The sequence below is a fragment of the Periophthalmus magnuspinnatus genome, chromosome 20 (genome assembly GCF_009829125.3).
Source record: "Periophthalmus magnuspinnatus isolate fPerMag1 chromosome 20, fPerMag1.2.pri, whole genome shotgun sequence".
NCBI classification, from domain to species: domain Eukaryota; kingdom Metazoa; phylum Chordata; class Actinopteri; order Gobiiformes; family Gobiidae; genus Periophthalmus; species Periophthalmus magnuspinnatus.
The window spans coordinates 15,095,788-15,120,688 of record NC_047145.1 but is presented as its reverse complement, the minus strand read 5'-3'; the positions used below and the strand labels follow the sequence as shown (position 1 = coordinate 15,120,688).

General features: G+C 42.8%; 1 protein-coding gene across 1 annotated transcript; it reads right to left on the bottom strand.

Moving 5' to 3' along the window:
* Positions 1-1,683: 1,683 nt before the first annotated feature.
* On the bottom strand, positions 1,684-24,129 carry dipk2ab (divergent protein kinase domain 2Ab). Its single transcript, XM_033985550.2, has 4 exons — positions 23,666-24,129; positions 17,310-18,161; positions 7,035-7,338; positions 1,684-3,760 (listed from the first exon to the last, which is right to left on the bottom strand). Exons 2-4 carry the CDS (start codon positions 17,961-17,963, stop codon positions 3,414-3,416), a joined length of 1,305 nt encoding a protein of 434 aa, XP_033841441.1. The 5' UTR covers positions 17,964-18,161; positions 23,666-24,129; the 3' UTR covers positions 1,684-3,413.
* Positions 24,130-24,901: the final 772 nt, after the last annotated feature.

The window sequence follows — 24,901 nt, the reverse complement described above, 5'->3', positions numbered from 1 at the left end:
AACCTGCCAAATTTGTGCGATTTGTGCAATGAAAACAAGAGCAAGCCTTAAAAAACTGTGATAAAATATTAACGTGAGAGTCATGGATTACCTAGCCGTAGCAAGGGGAAAGTATGTTGTTCCACCTCTGCAGACTTTTATCCCTTTTGTCACTAATCTTACACAAGAGGTTTCCCACTCATGACCTGAATAAGATATTAGCCGCCCTCCAGTTTTCACTACGACAGGCCCGAGCTAAAGTCATGCCGAGATTTTGATAATGTGGTTACGCAACCTCTTCTATTGCTTTCCACCTCTGCCTTTCAGACTCCCCTTTCCGCTGATAACCAAGAATTCAAAAGATGGATTTCCAAAAATGCAAGGGATTTACTGCACGCCTGATGCTGATACGGCGGAAACGGTCACATGACGGGCAGAACAATTACTGTGTACCTGTTCATAATGCCGCCATCTTGCCTCTACCCCTCTCTCTAACCTGAGGCAGATGAATTACAGCAATATCTACTTCCTCGGGGGTTGTAAACTGTGAAGCTGCAGAACACAATATGCAAAAATAAGCCGTGTGCACTTTCATTGTGCCTTTGACAACTCCGGTTTCCAATTTACCCCAGCAAACTTACTCGGAGCAAATTGGATAATACGGCGAGGAAATTTCACCGGTTCTATTTACTGTTAGTTTCGATTTCACACTTTTCCAGATGCTACAATTGGAGAGTCTTATTTAGGGTTTTTTTCTTCTCTTGCGCACATTTCCATCTCCTTGTCCAATGTATTAAATCCCTGGTGGCTGAGCCTTGAAATGGCCTCATGTTTATTTAAACTTGCAGGACTGTGAGCGCCCAGTCGCCCCCAATGGGGTTTTTTTTTTTTTCTGTGGTGTTTTCTTACAGCCAGCCAAGCCCCGGGCCATTCATCAGCCCCGGCTAAGTGTAGCTACTGCGGCTAAACTGCACTTCACCACAATGAGCGCGACATCCAGCTCTCCGCACAAACCAGCGGGTGTGTCAAAGAGTCGCACAATTACAGAGGACAAGAGCATGGAGGAGAAGGGAAGAGGAAATGGTCATAGAAAGAGACAGAGGAAATGCTAGTCATCTTAAGAGTCTAATTTTGGTTTAGGCTCGAGCGCCACTTTGTACCATCGCGTGAGCTGGCCTAAGATGGACACGCAAGAGCTGTTGAAGTAGCAAAGACCACACTTCAGAGGAATGGCGTACACTCAGAAATAATGAGCACTAAAAAGCTGGGATATGTGGAAGTCCGCTAGTGTTTGTCTAGTAATATTCCAATTAAAACTTAAACATTTGTCTTATAAGTTAAACTCTCCATGTTTGACCTTAAGGGGAAAAGCCACATGAAGTTAAGTGTTTTGTCCCAATTGTATTATAGGAGAGAGGGACTGCTTCCTACTTCCCGCATCTAAGTTAAGCTGAAACAAAAAAAAAAAAAACAACAAAGAGAACTTGGGCGAGAATCCAAATTAGAGCAGAGATGAAGATATGAAAGATCAAAACCGGGGATGGAGAAGGGAGAAAAAAGGAAACGGAATTGGCAAATGCTGAGAGATCCTGCAGCGACACAGTGAATCCAATTTTAAAGGCAATACGTGCTGTAGCCAAACGGCTGTAGGTTACAAGGGAGATAATGAAACGCAGAGACCAAAGAAGACGGCACACACCATGGTTTTATATTATCTATATATATCTCTTCATTTATTTTAAGATTTAAACTCACTAGAAGTTGCAAATACAACTCTTGAATGAAAGGCACAGGAAAAATCAGACAATGCTGATAGAATACTCCAAAGAAAAGTTACAGTACAAAAGTGGACAGTTAGTTCACGCACTTACAAATCCCTCCAGGTTGAACTGTTGTTTTGGGCTCATGAATGTAAGATGAAACACAGAAATCCAAACACTTTTCTTTATTGCTTTTCCACACTGACAAAGGGTCACCTCTAAAAAGCACACATGGAGCAACTTTCCCCACAGACTGAAACACTTGAATTTTAGTGATAATTAGCAGTGTGGGTGTACAATGAACTACATAACTCTTAACTCTGGCCATTTGAATTGCCCACCTCCAAGCAGCTGACATCCACCACATACTGAATCAAATGCTATTATTTGAACAACATCTCTCATTTCTGTTTGCTAAACAAGAGTGCATTTCCGATTATACTTCAATTTATTGGTCCACTGGTTAAGCAAATCAAGCTCAAACTCCTAAGTGAAGTGTTAAAATATGCAAAAGAAATTTCTGGACTGCGAAATGTAGTGTAGGTCAGGCGCTCATCATGGAGCTGTGAAGCATTTAGGAATTGCTTTTCCCTTTTTGAACATTTACTTGATAAATCTTACTGCATTAACTGTGTAGGTTTTGTTTATCAATTATAGACACTTTAAATGGCACTTGAGACCGTTAGTATGGAATTATGGTGTTTTCCCTTTGCCCTGATAAACCAATTAGTTCACCCTGCTTTCCTTTTTGTTTGTTAGAAAATGTGCATCACTTTATGGGCCTTCAAACCCACGCCTTGTGTCCTTTGAAATAGCTGAACAGGGGATCAACTGGAGGGAAAGGTGCGGTGACTCTGTACTGCTCACGGTTCTTAATATAACATACAGCCTCTTTGGTATGGACATCTGCATCAGGGGACTGCCACAGCCCAATTATGTCCCTCCTAATCCTTAGTCTCACCCTCTCTGGTTCCTATTAAAAGGGGGGAAAAAACATAAAAAGATGATTGCCATGATCCTGGAACCAGGAAATCGAGTGATTGATTAGAGGAGCACAAAATGGGGCCTATACAGCTGTCGAGGGCTTTCTTTCCCCTGCATGAAAGCCAAATGCACAGCCCCCTGCCTGGCTCTACCTGCCGCTGCCCAGCCTGTCAGCGGGAGATTCATGCTACCTCCGTCTTCCCCATGGCCATGCTACACAGAGGAAAAGCCAGAGCAGGAAAATGTAAACATACCGATCTACTTAACTTCAAACTTAATATGAACTAAGTAAAAAGAACACATCCTGGGCGTGAACTCAAACAAGTGTTATGGGTGACTTATTAACAACTGTTCTGGAGGACTGCAGCTGTGGTTTGGACTCTTTGCATGGTCCAATGATGAATGCATTTAGCTGAACCTTCCCCCTCCCTTTGACAGTGGCAGGCCCACCTCATGAAGAGAGGTTTACCTGTAACCTCTGTTCTGCTGCTAACTGTGAATCTATTCCACTGTCACACAGGAGCAAGTCAAACAAAGCTTTAACCAACATTTGATCCAGACACTTCCTGATGCAAGACCGCAAACACTTCCAGTGCAAAGGGCAGCAGTGACATCATGAACGAGAACCAGGATCTCAGAGCTTGGAGTTTCCAGTCTCTTGGCGATTCAGGCTAACGCCGACTCCATGTATTACCTAGCTGTAGCTGAGGCAGAAGCAGCAGCTAACTGTGTGAGGTACTCGCGCAGTTCTTTAGCCGCTTGGTAGCGACCATATCGCTTTTTGGGTTTGGTGCATTCGTCCAACAGGGCTTCTAGCTGTCCATCTTTGGCTATGTGGGCAGGAGGGTCATGGAGAAGTCCCCCGGTGGTGCCACGCCACGTAGCGTACCGGGACAACAGGTTCTGACATATGGCATAGTAGTTATGGTCGACTGTGACCCTGGAGCAGAGCGCATCTTTGGAGAAGGACAGGCAGGCCTCCCGGTCACACTCCTCGAAGCGGCTCTCATACCATACATCATAGCTCTCTGGCTTATCTGTGGAAGACACAGGATAAATAGGATTATAAACTACGCTGATCATAAACAACAGTCAGTAATATTAACATAGATGCAGAACATTCATTGCGAGCCTTTATGGGGCCATAAGCTGGGTGCTCACAGCCGTTAGCAGGTGAATAGTAATGAAGGCAGCATATGTGGCTGCTGCGACCTTTGATGAAAGTCACACACTCAAAACGTCCTGCTTTTATTAGACTGCAATAAGCTCACAGCACTCACTTATTCAAACCAGATAGGACTGAGCTTCAGTTATTATTCTAGAAGTCATTCCAGCAAAGGTGTAAAATACAGTCACCCATTTAAAGTATTACATTGTTCTGTTTAGCTCCAGCTGACCTTTTAACTACTCCTTTCAATAGTTAAAGTAGATTATTACCCAGAGACTGTTGTTGAAACTGAGGTGTCACTTTCGATATTGCACCAGGGAACTGAAAGGAAATTCTTTTTCAAAGCACACAGCCAAACAACTCATCTGCTGTTTCATTTGACAGAAATGAACCACTTTGGAGATTTATTGAGCAAATAAAATTCTTTCTCCGGCACATTTCACATTGCTTTTTCCCTTTAGAGAATTGTGCCAGGGTAAAGGAGGCAGCCAAGAAAATAACCTGGAATGATGAGAGAGCTATTGGTTTGTGCATTAAAAAGCCGATCAATAAGATTGTGGAGGGAGAAAGGGAGTGGGTGGACCCAGAGGATGCAAACACATAATCAGTGTATCAGCGTTTGTAATGCACTTCTCCTCTGGCTCATCAGAACAACTCAATCAAACATCCAGCGTTGCCCCCCTTCCCATCCCCCACCCCAGAGGAGGAGGGGCACATCAACCTCAATCAGTGCAGGTGATGAAGATGGATCTGTATCAAAAGCACCTATACCACAAACATAAAGCTTGTGTGCCAAGGTGAGGCCGGAGCAATTAATGTTTGGGAGCCGGCCATGCATCACGCCCCTGCGCTGATTGACAGATGGCATCAGGAGAGCGTGCCATTCAGACACAATGAGGAGCTGCAAGCCTAAAGGAGCAAAAAAGGATCCAGTATGCCCTTGAAGTTTGAGAAACTTTCCAACTAAATTTAAGTTTGTGGTTTATTTACCTCAATCTCCTGTGGTATACTTCTACTGTACAAATCCTTGCACATTTCTACCACAAATGTCCAATTCAAATGAGCATGAACAGACGCTGTGTGGTTAGGCTCTGAAACCAGGAAGTATCTGCTAGCATCCATGTTAAAGAGCCCAGGTGGGTCTTGTCTGCATTCCGCTCACTCATGTCTTCTGTGGTCTGCTCTGAAGAGGGACATGGGGCTCTGAAATGCTTGTTAGTGTGGCCTCACGAGTAGCATTCGGGAGGACGAGCCGATTTTAACAATGCGTGCCTGTGTTGGGAGTGCATTATTGAACGTGAGAGAAGAGAGGGAATGACATCTTTCAAGAGCTGCATGTGTGTTTGTGCAAGCTGCCGAGCGATTGAGTCAGCGTCAGTGAGTGAAGTGTGTGTTGCATTATACAGCAGTTTAAAAAATCCTCCTCAGATGTTAACAAGTCAATGAAGGGAAATCTCTTCTCTCGCGCCACTGGACTGCGCAAATCCATGGCACATTGTGAGGCATGTTTTCTCTCACTGTGGATGCCCCATGACAACAGTGCACGGCTGTCTGCTCTCATTTGCAAATCAAATAGCTTCGGTTTGGAGTGATGAGATTCACCATACAAACGTATCCAGTGCTTTCAATCGGAGGATCTAATTGTGCGGATTGGATTCTGCTGGCTTGTGGTGTTTGTGCCGTTTCCTGGTGCTGTCCAGCAGTAGCCTGTGACCTCCTAATACTCATTACAGAAGTCATCCCTCTATGCCCCTGCTGAGTCTTGGCACACAAACAAACGAGAGCCACGTAAACACTGCCAGGTCTAAACTATGAATGAGTGGAGGTAAGAGGCTTGTGCAGTTTCTCCGACTGTGTGGGCTCTCAAATATGGACAGTAGTCTATAGAGTAGTCCTTTGGAAATTAGATTTTTCCTCATTTGGATACAAAAAGAAAATTTGAACTAAAATGTTTTAATAACCAGTTTATAAAGATTCAAAAAACAAATCTATATTATAGGATCTTGGGATTAATCAATTATTCCCAACTAAGCTTCCCAACTTTAAAGATTATTCCTTAGGGAAAAACAAATGAGCACTTTACCCCCTTCGATGTTCTGGTAGTAGTCACCGTTGACCTCCATAAAAGAGACTAAAATAGTGTCACGTCTTGATGTCACGTCTTGATGTAGAAGTCATCACCCAAAAGGCTGAAGGCTTACAGCAGTCCATTCCGAGTATACCCATGAGTATTAACTTCCGGGTAAGCAAGCTAATCTAATTAGCTTGCAATTCAATCACTACATGTTTTCCGTTTCCCCTTTAATAATGTCCTGTTTAAGTTACGTGTTTATGGGCTGTTCTTCATTTATTTTCTAGTGTCAGATTTTTAATTTCGTAAAACTACACTTAATCTCTGGATAAATACATCAAGTGTTCCTTCCAACTACAACATCCCCCGAGTCACACCCACCCACCCATAGTTCATATCTGTCAGCTGACGCCAGTGTGGGACCTGAATACACAGCGACACTGCAGTTTATCACTGTAATAGGATTTCTGGAGGTGGGGACAAATCTGGGAGTCTGACTGGGTGGTCTGAGCTCTCAAAGAGGAACAAGGGGTATGTAACTGCCACACACACACTCTGATGTATGCTCCACTCTGTCCTTGTTACACTTTTATTCTGAGGCTAAATCTGGGCCAGTGGAGATGGCTCGTTATCTGGTCGATCTGTGCTTTGATGCAAACAAGCTTGTCAGAGGACTATATTTAAGAGTGAGGAGCACAGCCTAAGCAGCAATGTCCCTCTGGACCCCCCTGCAGACCCCCGTCCTGTGAGGAGCTGTTGGCACCAACAACTGACAAGCCTGGAGCTCTTGAGAAAAAACACTGGCTTTAGTTCAGATCACACCAAGATTTTTGAGGACGCTTTGATAAAATGTTGGATAATGAGCACAATACACTTGCCCTTCTTCTTTAAAGACATTACATTCATTTTACTGTCCAACTTATGAATTCTGTGACAAACGACTCACTCTCTATATGTGTATATCTATATCTATATTTGCGATCAATGCCCTTGATGTCATTTTGAAAGCACCCCCCCTACTGTGTGTGAACATGTGTACTCTGCATGTGCAGTAATGCATGTTGCCACTCACTTTGCTTGATCAGCCTCTTGTCTGCCACCAGGACATTCTCTGCATCGACAACGATGACCTTTCCGTCCCTCGGGCCAACCGCAAAGTTATCGAAGCTGACATCGAGCAGGTAGAGGGCGAACTCAAAGTCATTGTTGGTTAACTGCTCAGCGATGTCCATCAGCTGACGGGCCAGATCCACCCTCTTGTCCCACGGAGCGTTGTAGAAGCTCCACAGCTCCTCACCCACGTAGTTTACAGCCACCACACGTCCACATGCTCCCAGGTATTTGGCAAAGGGCCAGCCTTCATCTGAAGGAAAGCTCTATGAGAAAGAAGAAAAAAATATATATTGAGTATTAAAACTTTTAAGTCTGTTTTATGTAGGCTAGACCAAAAACATTTTGTCTGTAAATACATTCTGTTCATTGTTGATCTATTCTACAGACAGAAACTTCAAGCATTTGTGGAAAACTGAAGTCTGTATTCAGGAAATGCTGAAGTGAAAATAATTGCTTTGGGTAATTATTAGACATAATGGGAAATGTGCTAAATGATCATGAGAAACAGCACTAGCTTTGGTAGAAGAGTTTCGACTGAACAAAAAGAGCCTGTTGTATAAAAGCCCTACAGCCAAGCGCTGGTGTGCGCTGCATGTATTCAGTGTTCACAGACGTGATGGAGGTGATTTGTGGTAACAGTAGCTGACTTTCACAAAGCCTGATGTCGGGACGCAGAAACGGGCCATTTCAAAACTGCTGCATGATGTTGGCAAACCACGTTTTGGACAGCGACAAGAAACCTCTGCATTACTGATTCATACATGAATATCACAAGCAAAGGGAGTGATATGAGCACTGATGTAAATGAGCCAGTCTGTTTGATATTCTTCAAGTAAAACTAAAGTCATCTGCATCATTAGCCATGAAGCTTATTCTATAGAAATGTTACTACAACACGCATTAGTATTTATGTCATGCTAAACAACCAAGACCTAGTCTATTGTATCTTTTATATTCAGGAGTGCTGGTGACTCACTTCCTCTTTATCTTTCTCCTCTCGGTCAGTTTCAATACCACCGAACAGTTGGGCATATGAATGGAAAACAGTACAATAAAAACACTTTTGTTTGCAGCCTACACAGGCTTCAGCCTGCCATCTTTTCCCAAAAACACCCTGCCGTATGCTAGCTTAATGATTGCCCACAATTCCTCTGTTCCAAATGTGGCAGGCGGCCGAGGCAAGGCTCAGACAGAGGATCAGCGGTGCTTAGTTTTCCCACAATCCACCGCTGCTGCACCTGTCTGAGGGAGACTGCACCAGCTCTGAATGGGAGGTGTCAACTACTACCACTGCTTCCTCTCATTTTACATTATAGTAATCCAATACTTCAACTGCCTTTCAATCAGTCACAAGGCTACAATTTCACTGTGCATGGCTGCCCTAACACTCTTTAAACATGAATGAAATACAAATTATTTAAACACTCATTTTAACCCCCTGCTGACCACACAGCTGCTATATCTCAAGACATCACCTGGACAGCTGGTGTCTTTAGCAGTGGTGTGATGACCAAACTCTGCTTTGGCCTCTAAATGTTGCAGCAGTGCAAACACTTTCAAATGAACTAGTTCTGTTTTTCAGTTAAAACAAAACAAAAAAACAGGTACAGTGCCTTTAAGAAAGTGGATGGTTGTATAAAAATGATACAAGTATGACTCATTTTGTAACTCTGTAAAGTGCACTAGTGTAGCTGTTTTGGTACAAACTCACACCTTGGGCGCATCTCTTGTTCCCATCAGTTTTAGGAGAGATCCGGGCCCAAAAGGGGAGGACAATGATAGAGTACATGCGCTGCAGTATGTTTGAGACGATTTCCCTGAGGTGACCCAATCAATTGTGGCCCAGACAAAAGTCTATCCAGGAAAGAAGGCTGCGGTGAGCTCCCAGCAGCAGTCTGTCCGTCCGTGTGTCTGTCCCTCCCCGTCATCCCCAGACTGGGGAGTGAGTCACCCCCGGCAGCCACAGCACTTCTTTAAAAATCTCCCGGCCTAATCGCCTGCCTGTACATTTTCTGATACAGCAAAACCTGACAGTAACAGGAATTTGAGAGCAGATGTGTCGGAAAAAGTTGAGCAAAAAAACTGAGGATAACTGTGGAGTAGAATACTGGGGACGAAAAGAAGACAATCCCATCTAAGTGCAAAGCTGCCAATTTTCAGATTAGAGATTAAACGGGCTAAATATCAATGCCTTTCTAATTTTTTGAATGGTATCGAAATCTGTTTGAAGCTGGATCAGTTGGTACATCCCCATTAGGAGCACATCCCTGTTACCCAAATTCAAACCTCGGATTGCTTTATGTTGCGCCAAATCTAAGCAGCTCTTGGTCTTGTTGACAAAACTTAGCCTGTCCAATGCTTCAGCTAAACCCGCTTTGTAAACCGCCATCCTCTTTCATTCTCAGCCCTGCAGGCGAATGGAGAGACTTGGGAGGAAAGGATGGATAGTGGCAGTGGGGGTGGCAGGAGAGAAAGAGAGCGGGAGGGAGAGAGACCAAAAGACTAGGATGGAGACAGCAAACAGTACAGACAAACAGAATGTCTTTCACTTCTCCGCTCCACTGGACAGGAGGAATAAACCAGCAAAGACCTGCCTGCTAAACACATCTCGCTCTTTGTTGTCAGGTTGTGGCCTGAATGGGAGCAGAAGTGGCGCGACAGCAGAGTGGGGGAGGGACAGGGTACAATGCCCCACGGCTACTTTCAGACACTGTCAACGCCTGTTAGAAAAACGCCTTCATGTCTCCCCAGCCCTCATCCAAGTTTCTTAACATAGAAAATACTGCATTCACAATTCTCAGTCTTACTGCGCTGTCAATTACTGGCTTTGACGATTGTGATGTGTTATTTTTATGAGCTTCCTATAGGTATGTGCAAGTTAAAAGAAGTGCTTGGGAACAATGTGTGCAAATTGAAGTGGGTACCTGAGCTGTGGGCTGAAACTATCAGAGGGGTTGATAAATACCACACGTGTCCTACCAATCATTCTCCCTTAGCGCTCTTTAAACGGTTACTCTGCAGAAGTCATTAACGTTTGCAATGAGGCGTTGAAGGGGGCTGGGTGGGATGAAATAAATTGGACGGCCCGGCTTAATATTACTTCCAGCGCACCATCTTTTAGCGGACTTTATGATTGTGAGTGTGTGTGAGTTGAGGGACTTGCGCAGGTACTGAATTTTACTAGCCGTCTCCCAAAGATGTTATGCTTTTGAGACTTGCTGAAGCCGCATAAGTCCCAGTGAATTAGATTTAAAAAGGTCTCATCATTTCTGTCACTTCATAAAAAAAATAAAATTAAAATAAAAACATGTCATATTTCGCTGGTTAGCAAAGCTTTTAGCATAAAACCTGGAGCTAAAATGTTCACGCAACACAGACATTTCTGAATGTTCTTTTGGCAAGACATAATGTCGAGACAAAATTAGAATTAATAACAAGCATGAAAAATGAATAAAAAGACCAGTAAATTGAACTCCTCTATATTATGTGCGGAAGGCGTATAAAATGCTCTTGTACCAGACTGCGGTGTAGGCAAATGTAAATTAACACATTGGAAAAGGGGTCAAAAATAGTGGATACACCTGGGTGCTGCGCTTCCATTACTACAGATCACTGCATCATCCTGAAAAAATATGGCCAGGCAACAACCCACATTTTATCAGGAAGGAAAAAGTTTTCACAAAGGTAGGTAGGTAGGTAGTCAGTTTCCGAGCAAAAAAACCAAACAAACCCAAAAAACACATATTACTGGACACATGCTAATCAATGGAAGTATAAAGTAAAGTTGTTACTATGGTGACCTCCCTGCTACTTCTAGGCTAAGGTTAGGCGGTATAGTTCTGGTGCTACAGTGGGGCAGCATGGACTGGCTGTTTGTGCCGTTAATACAGCAGACACAGCGGCATCCTCTTGGGGGAGGCTAGAGTGGGCTGAAATGAAACAGGGCCACAGACAAATGGGCAGCCTCTGGAGAAGAGGATGAAACGAATGGAGCGAGAGGCACAGGAACACACACCTGCGCCCTGACATCTGCTGACAAAGACGTGCCCTTCTACTGGGCCACTCAGGGAGGGAGTGGGCGCCACATCCACAGCCTCCGAGTGTGTGTGTGTCTATGTGAAACTGTATCCTAGTCTATGTGAATGAGAACATGCAACGTGACCAGGCCTGATAACAACCTCTATTCACAGACCGAGTAAACACGAGCAGCTCCCCAGATATTTCCTTGGCCGCCCTGCAAAGAACCCTGCTCCATCAAACGCACGCACACACACACACACATAAGCAAGAGATGCACAAACATCAGGCCCGTTGTAAGACCAAATTTAAAAGGAAGTCATCGGCCTCTTTAGCCACAACTGCTTGTTGTAAAAGGAAAATTAGTACTTTGCAGCACAAGTCATTCATATGGGACGCTTGTTAAAGTCCTACTCTGGGTGCGGTGGAAATTCTCAACATATTTATTCTTTACAAACCTCACTACTATCTGGCAAACAAGTTAGAGCATGACTGTCAGGAGTCCAGTGATCAAAGGTAAGAGTAAGAAAGAGCAAACATTTTAAACCAGACGCAACAAATGTAAAAACTAACTAGACATGGTAGAAATGGATGAAGCTAAATGTGTGAAAAGCCTTGTTCAGATGGAATTAATCACATCTACTTACCAAAATGTAAAAGCAAAGAACCACACAAAAAAAAAGAAGAAAAAGATGACCTTGTGTGCCTAGAGGATGTGTGGTGAGTCCCGTCTGGGTTTGTGCTAGCCATTTAAGTTTAAAATCCACTCGCTTAGTCCACAGCAAGTGCTCTGGCCCCATAGGGGAGTCCACGCTAACTCCTCACCCTGGAACACATGATGCTGCCCATTTCAACTCTTATTACTTTGCCTCCCGCTGCCCGAGCTCAGCTTGGTTTAGATTTCCTTTTCTCCTATTTTTGTTACTCACAAAAACGTTCAATACATGTTTGTTCCCAAGGTGAGAACCAGAGCTGCATGGAGAAAAGACATGTGCTTATATGTATCTGAATTTAGACTAGACCCAAGTTCTTTCTTTGTAAATGTCAAAGCTTGCCACATCACTGTCTATAGAAGTGGTGATAATGTTGGGGAAAAAGTGACAGTAAAACAGAACTATAGTTTCTTGTGTGTGCTGGGAGACTCAGAGCCAAATAGAAAATGGGTCAAAAATGTCCAAACTGTCAGGTATGGCACTGCAGAAGAGCAATGGCACCGATAATTCAGACTTCCAATGATCTGTGATAGAAATGGGTTAGCTGGGTCTCGGACTTGGACTGTGACTGGAGAGAATGAGAGCAGGATGAGGAATGGCAGCATGGGACCGTGCAGCTCAGGTTGCTAGCACACACTCTGCTAGCTGATAACCAAAACCCCCTCTCCCGTCCTGAACCAGAGCCACTGTGCAGGGAGCAGTTCATAAATCCCCAGTGCTGGAAGAGCAGGAGAAAATGGAGTCATCAGCAACTTAGACCTGACTGTTTGTTGGGTACAGGAAACACTGAGGGCCTGTATATCAAGCTCCAAATACTGTTACTGACGTTCAGTGGAAAAAGAGTGTACTGTTGAGAATCTAACCCAGGACCTTATCGTTATGGGGTGAGTGCAGTTTCCTCTTATCATACTAGCAAATATGTATGCCCACAAATGCTTCATAAAATTAAATGTCTTTGTCATTGGGGTGTAGCTAGTAGTCCTTCAATATACTTCAGCCACAGCACCTAAGAAAACTACAGCTCTCCGATCAATATTTTTCGTCCTCTGGTTTGGAAATGTGCACCTTCATAAGTCAAGCAGGAGGTCAATCTGGATACAGTTACTAGAGTAGGAAACCAAGGGGCGGGTGGAGGTCCAAAAATGAACTTGTGGGTGGGTGGGATAAAGGCTGGTGGTGGGGGTATTTGCCTAACCAAACACAGCTGTCATGTGAGTGTGTGTGTTTTAAGAGAAGCAGAAAGAGAGAAAGGATTATGGTAACACAAGCAGTCTGGCTCATTCAAACCAGAGCGAGTGGGTGTGGAGAGCGCTGTCCCCTCCTCTTCCTCCTCTACCCTTTTCCACTAGGGCCTCCATCCAGTGAGGGCAGCCAAAGTGGGGAGTAGGGCCCAGATAACTCCTGGTCTTATCCTAACAGGATTCAGTCTGTATACAAAGCCTGGCAGAAATAATGAAAGGGGGTTTGGGACCACTTGAAGCAGGGTTAAGCGCCGTACACAACCTCCTCTCTCATGTCGGGAGAGCATCACAATCCCCCCCGACTCTAAAACAAAAGCTGCTAATCACAGCCTAGCAACTTAACTAGTATTTATGGGCTGGACTTAAGCCTTTCAGAAGGGTTAAGAGAGGACTGGCCTTTATTAAAAAACGCAAACAGCAAAGGGGTAAGGGGCGATTATACTAATACAGCTCAAAACAAGTCAACAAGCCAAAAGACAGAATAAGAACATAAACAGTCAAAATGTTTCACAATCCGTTTACAAAATTAAGTTATTCCAAACCAAGACCATTTGTGTTTCAGCACTGAATCATTTCTGTCTATCAGCACAAGACAATTCCTCTGCTGAGGCTTAATAATAAATGACATTAAGCTTTAAGGAGATTAGATTTATGGTACGACTGAATCACTGGATTGTATGTTATATAAAAGTAAAATGTAGTTTGTGAAGCTTTACAATACTGAGCACTAAACTGTCATTTCTATAAAGATCAGGTGAACATTACGATCGGAAATGCAAAAGGTTATCCAGGTGCAGTAGGTGATAGCACGCACTTCTTTCATGTTATGCCAAAAGATTTGCTTATATTGGCTTCCTTCCGTACAGTAGATGAGCACTGCAATACATTATGTGTAGCCTCATTAAATTGGCAGCATAAGGAGCCACAGCCCCCTTTTTCTCCTTTTTAAAAATTCAAAACAAGCTGCTCAGAGAGGAGGTTTGCTTTCACATTTACGTAGAACACTGTAGTTAAAATTCTTGGGAGGAATGAAAGATAAGGTCAGGCATCTAATCTCTGCGTTCTGCCTCTTCTGTGATTTATTTATCCGCGGTGTCAGACGTCTGTGTTGTGGGAAAATACAGGCGGTGTTGCGTGCAAGGATGATGTCTGCAGATGACGCGGTGTCAGGTGCGGCCCGGGCTGCACAGCAAGGCCGATGGTGAGGAAGAGTTAGTAACAGAAACAAAGTGGGAGAAGGGTGACGAAGAAGCGCGCTGTTTTGACTCAGCCAAAAATGAAGTGCACGGCTGTCTGGAGTTAACCCCACAGGCCTGTCACATCCCATTCTCGGCTTCACTGAGCAACATGGGGTGCAGGACCAAAAAAGGGTGCGTGTGCGGTCACATGCTTTTGGCTAACTCGTGGTACTTAATGATTCGGAAGGGAGGACTGAGCTAAATTGGACTAATTTAAAGATTGGGCCAGATGTGCTCATCAGGCAAAGCCATCACCTGATGAATCAGTTGCCAGCAGAAAGGAACCAACTGTAGCAAATGAGGTTCTATGGAGGAAATAAGAAGAATGCTACTCTTTCCATGAAGAGATCATTGTCAAACAAGAGGCAAAAATGTAAAACAAGAAATGTATTAATCTCATAAAAAGGGAAAAAGAAGCATCTATAATGTAAAAAAAATGTATATCTGTGGGTCTGTAGAACTAATATTCTTATATATATAAATGAAAATGGCAACAAATCCAACATAACACATGAAAGCGGCAAACAGATGAAGTTGCACAATGCGGCTTTTCATGTTTGCCTGTTGTCAATTTGCCTTCCAAAAATATTTATCCCCCAAAGCAAAATTGTTAACCGCGTGACAGAAGAGGAGGGGAACTGTGAGCGAGACCGAATGCTAGTGTAGCATAGAGCACAGAAAAAGCATTGTTGGTCAGATCTGGGAAAAAAAAAAAAACGAAAAAAAAAAAAAACAGAGCAGATTGTTTCCCCGCTGACAAAGAGGGTCTGGTTTCTCATAGTGAGTAGGACCGATTAACTGCCTGTGGCTTCAAAAGACTAGAAACTGAAGCTGTTCTGGAAGGGGGAGCTAGAGAAATGTTTAAGTGACATTCAATAAAACCAGAAGAATCCTGTATATATTTCTCATGACTACTTTTATGTACTAGTGAGAACTTTATGCCATCTTTCTGTACTATGATAAGATTTGAGCTGTAGGGGGTTGACTTTAATGACTTCAACTAACTATTGTTTCTATTGTTCTTTAAGTGGGTGTTTAACAATATTGGGAAGTTACAATTATTTATGGGTGAATAATCCTGCTTTAGGGTTGTTGTGGTAAATTTGTTTATTATTGTTAATCGTTTATTTACTTCAAGAATTTATCGCACTTCAAAATTTGTTATTGTGACAGGCCTAGAACGATGGACAGGTAAACCCCAACAGAAAAAAAAAAAGACAAAACCCAATCAGTATGATCAACAGCAATCAGAAATCATGAACTAAACATTGGAAAAACATACATCAAATGAACACTGGCAGTGACAAGAGGAGTGTGAGAATAGTGTGGAAATTGAAGGGTTTCAAGAAGGCCAAATGATAAACAATAGAAATATAAAAGTGCATTTCATCAATTACGGCTCATGAAGCACAGCCCACGTTCGTCTGTCGTCTGCTCAGAGTCTTCCACAGGAGCACTCACCTTTAGTAGAAAAAAGTACAAGGTGTTGAACAGCGCATCTCCTGTTCATTCTCTATAGAGACCATTAATTCTTTATGGCCCGCTGTGGTCCAACCTTGTGTATAGGCTCTCTGGCACTCCTGCAAATTTCCCTCATCTTTTTGAGTGCTCCGATTTGGACCAACAGTCAAGGATATGCAATCACAGATGCAACTCGCTCACCTTTACACACTTGCACATAGCTGGAATATATTGTGTGGCTAGCTGTTAGTGCGTCTTGGTAGTATATTGACCCTCACAGCTTGTTTTTGCCCTCAGGTCACAAGTTCAGGACAGGATCAACAATTCATGAGACAATGTAAACATGAAAGGAAAAGCGCATAGACAGAGTAAAGGAAGGCTTGTGGACAATGTGCGCGCCTGGTGCGGACCGTCTGTGGTGAAGAGTGAGCTAAGGATGGAGCATGGGGGAGGAGAAAGGGAGGGAGCAATGGGTGAGTCACTGAGCATTTGAACTGGGGCATAATGGCATTAAAAACACTGATGGAATTATGTGACTGGAGTTTGTGGAGCGTACAGAAGCAGCGATGGGGACGGATGACACACAGATTGAAGAAAAGGAAGAGAGAAAGACATCGGGCTAAAGAAAGGCTCTAGGAAGTGCAGAGGGGGGCGAGCGAGCAGTCACACAAAAGCTAATCAGATTTTATAGATTGTGCGGGCTAAAAGGCTGATCATGCCTTTTGTCCTCTGAAAGGCCTGGAGGTGTCGGTCCCCGTGAGCGGGGAGGCCACTGGAGGTCAGCAAAAGTTATTGAATGTCTATGCAGGCCGTGACCATTGTTGTCATGTCCCCTCACAAGACACGGTCAATGCCGGATTGAAATTGAAATTGATTGTGCACTTTTAGATCAGCGATGCAAGGGGATGTGGCATGTGTTTATATAATTTACAGCCTAAAACACCATTGCTGACAAACAGTAAATGCTGCACTGGATGTGCTGCAATTGCTACATTCCTGATGATTTGTATGATGGTAAAAGCCATAGAATTGTCAGCACACTTATTCCCTGTCAAGTACAGTTGTGCTGATGATGTGGAGTAAGAGTACATAGACATATATTAAAATTAAAAACAATTCGGACCATTTACAGATGCACTTTTGAATTATTCAAAACTGCCCTACATATAGTGTTAAATATGCAGCATTGCCGCAAGCAAAAATCTCTCATCTTTTGGGAGGCCACAGTTTTTAAACCCTTTTATTGTCAGCTGTGGAATGCTCTGAATAGTGGGTATGTAGTTTTGATGTACTCTTCAGTTTAGAGAGGGTGCAATGGCTCGTCTCAGATCTATCAAGAGGAAGGGAAGGACAATCCCACCCTGTAATTTAAGAGGGCCTGGAAGGCCAACACCCACACTGGCTTTGTTGTGACGTTCAAATGTTTCTTACTGCAACAAAGTTTCTGCCTGATAATCTAATACACTCGCTGTGCAATTCAGTGATTCAACACTTTTAAAAATAGGTTTAACCTGTTTCCACTTCATACACCCAGTGGACAGCAACAGTCTTTACAAAAACTCACCTGGAGAACAAGTGGTTCTGGGTTGAATGCCAGCGTCATGAGCAGCTGCATCCTCTCGGTATCTTTGAGGTTCTTGAGCAGGAAACTGCCTGAGTCTTTGGTCTCAGCGTACCTGCGGACCACACGGTCCAATAGTCTTTGAGAAGGACAGTGCACCAGATCTGACCAGCCCTCCACTACCTCTGGTGTGAGCAGTCGAACATCTCCGTTTATCCGGGCAAACTCTGTCTTGTACATGGCCTGGATGAGGTCACATCTGGGCCTGCCCGTGGCTCTCTTACAGATTTTCTGGTCTATCTCTGCCAGCTCCTGGTTGGAGCCCAGTCTCTTGAGCACGACACGTCGCGTGCCCTCCCTTGGTTCCCCATACTGAGCAAAGTAAACATTTTTGACATTGAAAACATCAAGGAATCGCAGCCGGCCCCAGGTCTCAAAAGACACCTGTCCGTTCATGAACTTGCGACACCAGCTGGTGCCAAAGCAGGCAGGACACTTGTTCAGGTTGATGAAGCGTCTGTCAGTCAGCTCGTTCTTCTGGAATGAGGCAAACAGGTTGTGAGTGTTCATCAGCAGGACCACAAATAATCCCACCACCAGGAGGAGCTTTAGACAGCGGTACAGGCGGCCTAGTTTGAGAGGCAGGAAGCGCAGCATGTTGGGGACAGGGCTGGGGCGGGGGTCTGAGGGAGACGGAGATGATGGTCAGAGCCTCAGTGCCTCTCCGCCATGGTGCAGCGCTTCACTTAAGTCGGAGGCAGAGGCGAGGCTGGCACTGCTGCCCCGTGCCACTTTTGTGAGTCAAGTGAGTCATTTCCTCCTTTTCCCTTTCCCCAAAACCGTCAGCCACCAGTCCTGAAATCAGAGAGAACAAAACTGTTAAAGAAATGCTTGAAATGTATATTTTACTACACAGACATTAATTAAAGAGACAATCTTTCATTGAATTTTCAAGATTTAATTACATTTCAAACAGGAATTTTGATTACCATGCCTCAAGTGTAATAAATTAACCTGGAAAAAAAAAAACATTTCTTGTAGCAGGAAAAAAGTTAATAGTAGAAAAAAGGGAAGAAAAGTGTCAAATTAAATGGAAACATTGTGTATAAAAAAGTGCTGCACTCAAAGAATGATTCCTCAAGGACCTCCCTTGTGCAGCTACACAAGTATCCATCACTCTTCTTCCAATGCAAAGTAACACCTCAATGATAACAATAACCTAGATTTTTTCACTCAAGTCTACAATATCACTTTGCATTGCGAAAAGAATCATGCTCGGTGTAGTTTAACCTTTGATCAGAGTTGCCCTGCTCCATTTTAATCAGGCTTTCAACTAGTTTCTTTGAAAGTGGCTGATGACACAAGTAACGTAGTTGAGTGGAGTCCATCAGAGAGTTGGCCATATCGCAGGGAAGAGAAAAAGAATGCAGCTAAACAGAAAGTCAATTATTGCACTGCTTATTTTTGATGTTGAAATCCTGACGGACCCTTAATAGTCATCGGATATAACACCAAGTTAGACCACCTAATCAGCTTTTTAGCTATGAGCCCTGTAAGTCCTTTTAAGAAAGACAATGACTTTGGTCATGCAAATTAGCTATTCTCAATTAGCACTCATTACAACACGCCTATTAGGATTGCTGACTTGTGAGGCCACAGCTAACGAGCAGTCACACTCGTGAGATTAGCAAGTGTGTCGATGGGTTCCTTGCGTTTTGCTTTTCAGATCGAAGTGGCTGGAGATGTGGAACAACGCAGGGATTGGAGGCAGACTAGAGAGCTGCACTGGAGACGAGCTGGAGACAAGCTGCAGCTGTGGAGTGTCAGATAAGAAGCCTACGCCAGTCCTCACCTCACAGGCTGGTGGGAAATGCATGCAGCCCAATAGGCCAATGCCACTGATGTAAAAATGGATCACTAAATGGGTACCACTTCCAAGTACTACATATCTGGACGCGAAAAGAGTTGTATTTATAATCTGGTTAAGTAAGGCTGTAAAGACTATGAAGTCATACACTCAAATTTGAGATAACCTCGTCCTGACTTCATTCTCAGTTTTATTGTACTGAAGAAGCCATCTTCCTGGTAGTGCACATTGATGCTTTTTGACACAGTGTGATAAATGAACAATTACCAAATAACCTCTCAGCCAGTGTGTGCTTCATGGACAACCAGCACAAGTGTGTACGGGAAAGAAATCAATACATTTCAGCAATTTATTCATACTCAATGTAGTGGAAGATGAATTGGAGAGGCCCAGAACACAGAGCAAAGATTAACATGTAAAAAATGGATCCATGGTGCTTTCTCTTACAGGAAAGAGACAACTATCTAATCTGAAGAAACCATTCCTCAAAGATCTCTATTCATGTGCTATTTGGCATCTGACACAGACAATCTTCGGTACAGAGAGGGGCGTAAAGATCTGAAGCGCAGATGTGAGGTTTAAGTAGGATCAGCGGAGGGCTCCGGGATGACGAACTGTAACCTTTGCCGGGCCGGGAGAAGCTCACCTCTCTACCTCAAACAGAAGACGAGCAAAGACGCAGGGCAAGATGGAGCATGCCGTGAGTGAGACTGGGACACCGCGGGTAATGAAATGCATGAGCTGGCAGCTAACTAGCCTGGATATAGGCGCCTTACTCTCCTGAGACACAGTTAGGCCTCAATTACCTTTGGAGCATTACCTGGATTATATCAATGGCTGTGTTAATTGCTAGAGCAAAAAGGTACACATCGATGCTCCACTTATAGTCAAGAGAGAGGGCTTCAACTGCTGCTAGCTAGCTATGAAAACTTTGTTAGTTGAGAAATGAGAAGTGGGAAAATAGAAAATGTCTACGGGGGGGTTTACAGCTCGCTGTGGCTGCACACTGGATAATGCAGAACATTCTGTTTTATTGGAAGGCAATTTAAGCTGGAACACTTTTTCCTTAATTACCACACTTAACTGCCCTTTGTGAATTTTACATGTGCAGAACTATTTGTTCAACTCTACGTAAGGCTTCAAGTTAAATCTCTAATATCTGAATGCAATTTGAACCATTTTAAAACATCAAATTGCAACTTTTTAAATTATTTGAATACCATAATGTCATCAGCAGAAAATATTTAATCTAATTTGAGATCTTAAATAAAACCTGTTAACCTTGTTGGTTAGACCTCTATAGACATGCTCTGAAATGCATGTTATTCTTGTATTAGTTCCGGTTTCAAATACCAGTGCGCTTGGATGCCTTTTAAATGTGCAATGTGATCTGAATCTTGATTGAAAAGATAAATGTCAAATCTAATTGCAATATTTGTCGGGAAATATCCAAAATCCTCCGGCATTATCATCCACATGTCTATAAAAAGAGAAAGACAAAAAAGTCCACACCAGCAAGGTTGTCAACTCATGTTTTTGACAAGGCTAAAGTTCAGTGGCAGCTTAATAAATGCCACATGCTCACTTTAACGACACAGATGTTAGCTATAGTAGAAAGGACTGGCAGTAAAATTGGATGCACTGTTTTCTTTGAGCTGAACCCCATTTTGCCCTAAAGAACCTGTGTTTTAAATTAGTCCCTTCTGCGCTGTCCCAGCCCTAACCCCCACAGAGTGACTGAAGTTACCGGAGTGCCTTCTACTATCCAAACGGCAAAAAGCACAGTACACAGTCTGGAGTAAGCACCAAACTACTTCTCATCGTCATAGTTGCCAAATGTGGGGTACTGTAAGAAAGTTTCCTCAGCAAACAAAGTGTGGCAATGAGAAGTCAGGAAACAAAAAGGCGGCAAAGAGGGCAAATCAAAGGGTGCCTGGCTCCTCATGCATGGGAGATGAGACTTTATCCTTCTGAGTGTTCCAAGTTTGGCAGATGTTAAGTGTTGCAAAATGGCTCATTATTACTGGGAGAGAAAAAGAGATAAAGCGAAAGCCACGGTGTTGGCTTTAAACGGTACCACAAGGTCGAGAAGGCAGCAAAGCGACATTGCAATATCCTTAAGCTTTTTATTAAACATAAAATTTGGGCGATAAGAAAAATGTGCTTATTGTATTCAACCGTCTGGAGATAAACGCAGGGGGGAGAAAGGCTAGCCCGTGCCTAACCAATTTCCTCCCCCGCACCTGAGGCTAAACTTCATTACGTTATAATGAACTCTGGCCGCACACGAACATGCTTGATTAATTCTCCAAGGCTGAAAAAGTAGTCCCAAAATGAAGCGAAAGAAATACAGTAAGTGAATGGAGTGAGAGAGCTGAGAGGGAAAAACTAACTTACCTCACACAATGCAAATGAATGAAGGCCATGTTTTGAATGCAAAGTGGGTGTGCTCGCCGCCTTGAATGGACTTGGAAAACATACATGAACAACTGGTGAGCCACGGTATTACCTCCTCAGTGAATGCGCGCTCTGACCCCTGCAACCCCCCCGCGTCCACCCTACCTCTCCTCCTCCTCTTTCCCCCCGCGCACGGCTATAGCAGGAGCAAAAGAACTGTTGCCAAGGTTATCGACTGAAAAGAGTCAATAATGTTTGATCACAAAAACATTTAGCCACTGCCGTGTGATTGCCTGGTTACACGACATACAGAGATGATGGATAGCTACATATGACAGTAACAGTCTAATAGAAAATTGAGTCCGAAGATTCTAACTGCAAATTAGCAGATGCTTAAAGAAAGTGACTGTATCTTCGGCTGGAAGTCACTTTAAAAGAACTAAATCAATAGGGTCATCTGCGCCACACTGCTGAGACATGGTGATAGACTAGGCATGCGGAATACACGCATGACAGATAACATTTGCTTTGCTTCCTTCTGGCAGCTGCTCTATTTCACAACATACAAATGCCAAAAGAGTCAGAAAACCTATACAATACATATCAGACAAATGTTAAGACAACTGATCGATCAATTTAATTCCTCAGGTAAAAATACAATTGCTTTTATCAGTATCACATCAACTATCTTTCAGGAAGTCTAATTTCATAAAGCCGGTCACGTACTAGAGGAACTGTGATCTAGTAGACTGTGTGAATGTTGTTTAGTCATGGTCTACATAATTGAGAATAAAATTTTTATATTTCCACTCACAATAATCTAAACACCAAAATCTGATATTGTGACATCCTCTGGACAAATACATATCTAGAAACAGGGAATATCTTATCAGAACAGCAAAAACAAAAATAATAGTTTGATTTTCACGATTAATATTAATACAGCACATGCTAATCTTCCATCTGGCGTGAAAGCTGTTTTGTCTCAGTCTCATTTTGGAGAGTATGATTTGGAGGTCAAGAACAAAAATATACTGCTCCTATGGGAACTTTTAGGCTACAATTACGACGATTTCCCACAGAGAGCAGACAAACAGCGGCAGAATGTCTTTTTGGCTCTGAACTATTTTTCTTGTAACCTTGCACAAACACACCACAATTAGGTCGCTTTGTTGTGGAAGAAATATCTTTTTAATCAGCCCATTACATGCGCTCAACTGTAAATAATGATTTTAGACTAATTAGAGGCTTTGTGTGGACCAGACAGCACACTGTTGGGTAATCACGTTTCTTCTTCGGAAAGCAGAAGTTGGTCAAACTTGTACAGTAATTACAACCACAAAAAATCTCAGTTAAAGCTGTTTAGGCCATATTATGTTTTCATTTTAATGTTCGAGGTTTCCAGTTTTACAGCATTTATGGTTCGTACACTACTTGCTTCCATTTACAATACATAGAAAATCAATATTAATTAATTTGGTCAAGAGCAAAACTGTTTAAGACTCTTTAGGGATGAAGAAGACCCTTAAGGTTGTGAAACAGGAAACAAATTTAACATTTTTAAAACAGGATTTTTTTTTTTATGTAATCTCATAAAATTCTAATTTTTGTAAAACAGACAGACTTAAGGATATAAGTTCCTGGTATTATGAAGTGATTTGATTATAATAGATAAAAATCAAGTAATACATTAAAAATAACACATTACACCATTTCTGCTTTTGGCCATTTCACTGAAATGATTAGGGCAAAGGCACGAGCGATGGTAATTCTAAACTTCCTGTCAAAGTTGCAGGATGTGGGTTGCGATAGCCGTTTGTTTTGTGCATAATATTGACAGCTCGTGTTTCATTTACACATGGTTATCTTTTATCAGGAGATAAATGGTAAATAATGTTGCAGCTGCCACGTGACTCTTTCCATAATAAGAGTTAGTGACAGGGTTTAGACCTAAATATGCAAATGCATTTGCACTGATAAAACAGTGGAAATAATTTTATATTGATAAGCTAAAGATAATTAGTATTTAAATGATAGGGGCATTTGTGAGATCGTGGCAGAGACCACAACCACATGAAACAACTGTAAAACAAACCTGGACTTTCGCTCCTCTTCGGTGGTAGTAGAGAAATGCTTAGCGCTCGGGTTGGACCATTCTTCAAAGTTGCTGCTACTTGAGACGCGAGGGGCTTAAATGTCTGCCGACACCATCCAAACAGAGCTTCTTTTGAGCTCGACGAAAAGCTCTATCAAGCAAACTCACACGGGCTTCCGATGTGTAGCTCCAAGGTGTGTAGCCAGCTAGCCTGCTAGCTGCTGAAATAAACAGTTGTGATGTCGAGTCTTAACTCTTCAAATACCGGGTCTTTCCGCCTGGACTCCGCGCTTGTCTTCATGGCAATCAGCAGGCTCGGGCCGTACGTTTACGTCCATATGTGCGTACGTATCAGCAGTTCCTTTGTCGCCACAGAATCTCCTCTTTCTTCTCCAGCAGCAGCGGCTCACTACTGTCCAACACCACAATGGGCTCTGTTCGGCTCTTTTCAACACCAAGCGATTTGGCGTTTACGACATGTGCTCACTGTTTACGGCCGCGGTTGCTAGGCAATTATTCTAATCTAGTCTGGAGCACCGCCCCCAAAGCAAACTTTGCCCAGTTTTCTATTTGATCTCAGAGGCTCCGTCTGGAAGGAACCTTTGTACAAATACGCTTTGATATATTCCCAAATGAAAACCAAGTCTACACTTTCATACCCAAAATAAACCGGGTATTTGATGATAACGAGGCTAAGAATAATACTGTCCTTTTTGGACTGACCCTAAATTTGGTCATGTACAAATGGTCCTCAAAGAATAAACAATGGATGGAGATGGAGTACAGTGGAAGTGGAAGTACACTGTATTCATTTCAAATATACGATTTTTTTTTATATTGCATATTTGCATTTTAGTTTATATGTATTTGATTTTTAAACAACACTCCAAATGCATTAACCTGTTTGCATATGTAAACTATTACATTTCAAAAGTATCCATTTTGTATGTTTTCTGTAATTATAATAACACAAAACGGAATAAATAGCCATTGTTATAGGCATAAAGTGCACAGTTAGGGACAGAATTGTTACAAATAATATTTATTAGCCTTTACTGCCATCGTCTGGATTCTTGGGGGTTTGCAGTTTCAAAGTTTACCTCAGTTGCATTACGAGCCAATTGTTTTTTCTATGCTGAAACATTACAGTATTTCTCAATACAAACGTATTTAAACTGCATCAAGGGCAAAACAGTAAGCTGCAGATAACAAGCATATACTTTCTTTTTAATTAAT

Coding starts and splice junctions, on each gene's coding strand:
- dipk2ab (XM_033985550.2), bottom strand. CDS start 17,963: ATGCTGCGCTTCCTGCCTCTCAAACTAGGCCGCCTGTACCGCTGTCTA. Junction 7,339..17,309: donor CAGAACCACTTGTTCTCCAG/GTGAGTTTTTGT, acceptor TCTTTCTCATAG/AGCTTTCCTTCAGATGAAGG. Junction 3,761..7,034: donor CAAGAGGCTGATCAAGCAAA/GTGAGTGGCAAC, acceptor TGTCTTCCACAG/ATAAGCCAGAGAGCTATGAT.